Source organism: Dama dama, chromosome 9, assembly GCF_033118175.1.
Source record: "Dama dama isolate Ldn47 chromosome 9, ASM3311817v1, whole genome shotgun sequence".
NCBI lineage: Eukaryota > Metazoa > Chordata > Mammalia > Artiodactyla > Cervidae > Dama > Dama dama.
The window spans coordinates 18,341,320-18,347,319 of NC_083689.1; the positions used below are offsets into that span (position 1 = coordinate 18,341,320).

The 6,000-nt window shown below is 49.5% G+C and overlaps 1 protein-coding gene across 3 annotated transcripts in view; it reads right to left on the reverse strand.

The window, feature by feature from the left end:
* Positions 1 to 5,739, reverse strand: part of DNMT1 (DNA methyltransferase 1) — a 42,590-nt gene extending 36,851 nt beyond the window's left edge. For 2 of the 3 annotated variants that reach the window (XM_061150267.1, XM_061150265.1), the window contains exon 1: positions 5,590 to 5,739. In XM_061150267.1, the coding sequence (XP_061006250.1) occupies positions 5,590 to 5,669 (80 nt within the window). In that variant the 5' untranslated portion in view covers positions 5,670 to 5,739. Of the gene's footprint in view, positions 1 to 5,030; positions 5,056 to 5,589 lie in introns of those variants that run through there. The other variant, XM_061150268.1, reaches the window with a different exon arrangement.
* Positions 5,740 to 6,000: the final 261 nt, after the last annotated feature.

The following is a 6,000-nucleotide window of genomic DNA, read 5'->3' on the forward strand; positions in this document are numbered from 1 at the left end:
GGCAGAGCAGCTGCCATAGCAGGGGCAAGAAGCCCACACGAGTCGGGCCAGGGGAAGAAAGGCCAATCCTGAGAGGAGCTGGCTGCCTGTCTCAAGGAGGTCAGCAATGTCAGCCTGAAAAATCACAGATTTTCTCCATAGTTAACAAACCATTGGAAGAGTCATGGGGGAGATAGAACCCAAGAATCAGTCATATTTTAGTTGGGGAAAAACAAAGTCAAGGTGCCCGAAATATACAATATGTATTAGTTAAAAAGAGATAAGGTGTTAAATCACTCTAACATCCTCAATTGGGCTTCCCTGGTGGCTGGATGGTAAAGAATCTGCCTGCCAACGCAGAAGACCTGGGTTCGATCCCTGGTCAGGAAGATCCTCTTAGGAGGGAATGACTAGCCACTCCAGTATTGTTGCCTGGAAAATCCGATGGACAGAGGAGCCTGGAGGGCTATAGTGCATGGGATCGCAGAGTCAGACATGACTGAGCGGCTAACTCTTGACATCCTAAATCAGAAACGCTGATCGGTAATATGGTTTCACAGCAGGAGTTGAGAACATCCTGGAGAAGTTACAAAGCTCTGTTAATTGTACCTTCTGTAACTGGCTGCGTGGTGGGTGGTACAGGGTTGCCGGAGACAGTATTTGTGGAGGGAAGGATAATGGACCCTCTCCCCCAACTCCCCAGAACCTGTGAATATGTTACTTTACGTGGCAAAAGGGACTTTGCAGATGTGATTAAGGGTACAGCCCTTGAGATGGAGAGGCTATTTTGGATGACTCACGTGGGCCCCATCAAATCATTTAAATCCTAGGAGCAGAGAAAGTCCCCAGCTGCATTTCAAGTAATGTGACTACAGAATGGTCAAAAAGATGTGACATGAGAACTGACTTTGAAGGCTTAAAAGGTGGAGGAAGGGGGCTGAGAGCCAACAGATGCTGTCACAGCTCTCACCCTACAGCCAGCAAAAGAAGAGGGACCTCAGTCCGACAACCACAAGGAACTGAATTCTGCTGACAACCTGAGAGAGTAAGAAACGGGTTCTTCCCTAGAGCCTCCAGGAAGGAAGATAGCCTGCTGATGCTTTGATTTTAATCCTGAGACCCACACCACATTTCTGACCTACAGAATCAGAGGATAACAAATGTGTTTTATTTAAGCTACTAAGACTGCAGTAGTTTGTTATGACAGCAGTTAAAAACTAATACAATACCAGAAACTCAGAACTTTTTGGCAGGGAGGAAGGGAGCAGACCATGAATTTTAGGAGTGAAAGACATTTCAGTGAATCTACCTGGCTATTTAACAGCTAGAAATTAGAACTGGCTCTCCAAAGAGGCATCTCTGGCTGGTACTGTTCAACTGCCGAAAGCAGAAATCCTGACTGGAGGAAAATAAGGGTCCGAGAAGTGAAAAGAAATATGGGGGAGATCAGGGAAGAAGCTCCCAGATAGTAAACAACATCACAAAAGTCAAGAATACAAAGAATTAAAAAAAAAAAAAAGAATACAAAGAATTAAGGATAGGAAACCATTTTAACTGAGGAATGGCTGGACACCTGGCACAAAAGCTAAGCTAAGGTGGCAGCAAAAAGAACAGGTCCAGATGATTATACAAGAAGCCAGGCAAATAGGAAGGTTGGCATGATAAGCAGGCATGGGCTGCTCTATTAGTTATCAGGTTTGCAAGTTGGTAATTGATTAATAAGGTATGTCCCCCACCCCACCCCACCACCAGTAACGGAGGTGAAACATACAGCTGCCATGGGATAAGCAGGGAAGCAGGCTTCTGTTCAGGTGCTGCTCTGCCCCGTTTACCTCTTTCAGCTCAGTCTTCACAGTCCTGGTGTGGCGGGCACCTCTCTCCCATTTTATAGATAAAGCACCAGGAGGTTAGACTACTTGGTCATATAGCTGGCAAGTGGCAGGGTGGGCTTTGAACTCCAGGAGTCTGCACGTCTAGAATCCTACTTCAGGGGAGAGCTAGAAAAGTCAGTTATGCCTTCCGTACCTACTCAGGAGCCACAGACTAGTTAAGAACTTGAAGACCCAGTCTAATCTAATCAGAGTGGTTAGCAGATAGGAAAGCTGTCATAATTACAAAGGCTGAGTCACATTTGTGTGAGGAGGTATCAAGTATTAGTATGTCAATTCAGGCTTCACTGAAGGTGAAAGTCTAGCAAGCAAGAATCTGAGTCTACTGGATTCTAAGCTGCAGATGCAACCAATGAGGCAAATATGCTTGGACGACAAGTGATCATCAACTCCAGACTGCAGAGGCAGCATGAGGGGTACATGGACAGAATTTAACCTCTTCTCATCGCAGGGAAAAGGGGACTGTCTTTCTGAGCAGTCTTGGGAATGAATGGACAGTAGCCACCATGGGGAAGGGGTTAGCTGGAGCCCAGCCTCACACTGGTGGCTCTGCATGGTCTCAGGCCCTAAGAACCTAAAAGATAACCTGAATGGCTTGTAAGGAAAAGAAGGGCACAGGATGAGTCAGGCAAGTGGACGGCAGTCCTGGACTTCAAGTCATCACATGGTGTATGGGGCAGGAAAACCTCCGGCTCCAACTTATATCCTAAGAGGATAAGTTTCCACTTAGAGAAAACAGACCTAAGTGGCAACAGAAAGACAAGTGGGAAGACTACTGCATTTTCTATACAAAAGATGATGGCTTGGAGAGTAAGAAAAATCAAGTGGAAAAATGTGGCTTGTCCTGAAAGGCCTGATTTTTAGAAGACTTAGGACACGTGTGTGCTAAGTCGCTTCAGTCATGTTCGACTCTTTATGATCCCATGGACTGTAGCCCACCAGGCTTCTCTGTCCATGGGATTCTCCAGGCAGGAACAATGGAGTGGGTTGCCATTTCCTTCTCCAGGGGATCATCCCAATCCAGGGATTGAATCCACGTCTCTTATGTCTCCTGCATTAGCAGGCAGATTCTTTAACACGAGCACCACCTGGGAAGCCCTAAACTTAGTTTTACACTTAGTTACACTTTAAAAACTCAAACACTGGACTTGCCTGGTGGCACAGTGGATAAGAACCTGCCTGCCAATGCAGGGACATAGGCTCCATCCTTGGTCTGGGAAGATTCTACATGTCGCAGGGCAACTAAGCCCGTGCACCACCACCACTAAACCTGTGCCGTAGAGCCTGAGTGCTGCAACTACTGAAGCCCACACACCTAGAGCTTGTGCTTCGAAAGAAAAGCCCCAATGAGAAGCCTGCGCATTGCAACAAAGAGTAGCCCCTGCTTGCTGCAACTGGGGAAAGCCCACGAACAGCAACAAAGACCCAGTGCAGCCATAAGTAAATTTACAAATACCTAAATATTAAGAACACTTTCTAGCATCATTATATAGCTAATGTAACAGTATGAGTCTTAAAAGAAGCTGCCATATAAACACAAGTTAGCATAAGTGACAAGAATTCCTCAGTGAGGACGAGGCCTAAATTTTGTTCCTATTCTACTAGATTTAGTATAATCCATAATATGAGGTACCTAGTTTGCATGAATCAAAAAGTTATATCTCCATTTACAAGGTGGTATAAGGGAACATTTTAAAGGGAGTATTGAATGCCACATTTATGTCTGTATTTTAGAAGCTAAAATTAAAAATTTAAGAAAAGCTGCTGAGAGGGTCACATAAGGTGACAATGTCAGAGGTCTGAGGAAGAAACCTAAGTCTATACTGGACTTCCCTGGTGGTCCAGGGGTTAAGATTCCATGTTCCCAATGCAGGGGGGCATGGGTTCGATCCCTGATCAGGGATGAAGCCCACATGCTGTGAGGCGTAGTCAAAAAATAACCCAAAAAAAAAAAAAAAAACCCTAAAACCAGACTCTATACCTAACAGTACACAATTCTAGTTCAAGGTAATATGGAACCTAGGGTGAATGATGGATTGATGGACTGTAACACTCACCTAAGAACATTCAAATTCAGCCAAACAAAACACTTGCTCTGGCCCAATAAGAGCCCTCACGGAAGGGAAAGGTTTTGCCAAGAAGCAGATCTTAGCAGAAATCTTTGCTTCCTTACAGTTAATTCCTGAGGCAACCACTCTTGAGAACAGTTGAGGATTAAGTGAGATCATGTAAAGTGCTCTATACAATTAGCAGAACTGAAAAAAACCAAGTTAGATTAGTCAAGAATGCTAATATGGGGGCCTTTATGTGCCAGGCATATTCTCATTTAATCCAATACCAGTTTAAAGCCCATGTTAACTGTCCAAGTCCACAGATGCGACTTGTTTATGAAACTTGCCCAAGGTCATAGATGTCTCAGTGGAGGCAGCACTCTCACCGTCAAGGTAAAGAAGGCTGGGCCCAATATCCCTGTGCTGGGTCTAAAATGAAGCAAGGCACTTTCATAAATCCATTTCCACTTCAAGTCATGTTTTATCTTGGGGGAGATGTATAGGGATTCTTTAGCAAGGCACATCACCCTCTGACTGTGGCTAAGAAGTTGTGTGACATCTGGGAGGAAGATCCAAATACCTCCTATCACCTACTCTCCACCCCTCAAAAGCCCAAATCAGAACTGGTCTGGCACCACTACAGGAAACAAGCAAAGGGAAATAGGGAAATGGCAAAATCAGGTTCACAAATCTGGTTGGAAGCATTCAGGGCTGGTTTCCATGACCATTGTTGCAAGTGAGGTCCGCGAGTTTCCAAGAGTGAAACTGATGCCCTTCACCAGCAAGAAGCCTAGGGTGCACAATGGTCTTGCCTGAAGATCCATGTACACAGATCAGCTGTAGCTGCGTCCCCAATATTAGCTGCTGCCCCCCTCACTCCCCTCCCCACACATGCACATACATACGCACACATACACAAGGAAACCAGCCAGTACTCCCTAGCAAGGCTTCCTTGATGCCCGCGGCTCAGATTTACTAGAAGAAACCACTCAGTTTTCACGCTGCCCAGCCCTAGCCCTCACTGAAGGATAAGGGGTACTTCCAGAATGCGACTACCCTAGCCGTATGAGCTGATGGAGGGAGCCCGCCAAGGAAGACAGGGCTCGCAAACCTGAGCCGGCCGCGCCTGGGCCCCGACCGGCGGCGGCATCTGTCTCTGGAGGCTGCCATCGGGATGCTTGGCGTGGGACGCCGAGAGAATCCCCCCAAATACCCCCGGGGACCAGGCCAGCCGAACCCCCTCCAGTGGACCGGGCACCGGAAGTGGAGGCCGAAATGCCCGGGCCGAGGGGTATCCCGAGGCGGCAGGCTGCCCACTTCCTGCGCGACCAGGCTGGCGGCAGGAGCTGGGCCCGAGGCTGCTCCGGGAAGGGGCTCTCCAAGGAAAACCCAAAGCCCGCTCTACTCTGAGGTCAAAAGAGACCCCAAGTTTCTAGTCACCAGGGAACTGGGCGGGGGGGTGGGCATTGGCCCATTTTGGCGCCAAACGGCCAGGGGCGCGCGCGACCGGAAGTGCCACCCTGCCCGCGCCAACCGCAGCCGCGCGCCGCGCCATCCCACGCATGCGCGCCCGTCTGTCAGCGGCGGCCACGGGCTACCCCGAGGGGAAATGACCCCCACCCCCACCGCCGTGCCACCCACCCAGGTTCCCGGTTCCCCGCGGCACCTACCGCCTGCGGACATCGTCAGGCAGTGAGAAGGCCCGGGAGGCCAGCGCAGGCACCCGCGCCGGGGCGGTACGGGCAGGCATCTTGGAAGGTGCAGCAAAGGCGGCAGCAGCACAGGCAACCCTGGCTTTTCGCGCGGAAACCGACGGGGAGGGGCCGCGAGCGGAGGCGGCGCGTACCATCCCGGCCCAGGCGTGGGGGAAGTCGGGCCGTACCACACGGAGAGAGGCTGTACCATGAGTGGGCGGAGGCAGTGGAACTGGCTGCGCACAGGGGGTCGCGCATGCGCGACGGAGGAGAGCACCCCTGCGCGGAGCAGTGGGTTTGTCCAAGCTCCTCCATTTGCTGGGAGCCTTGCCTGAGACATTCATTCATTCATTCTTTACCCGCATGCTGGGGTTGGAACGAGGAACA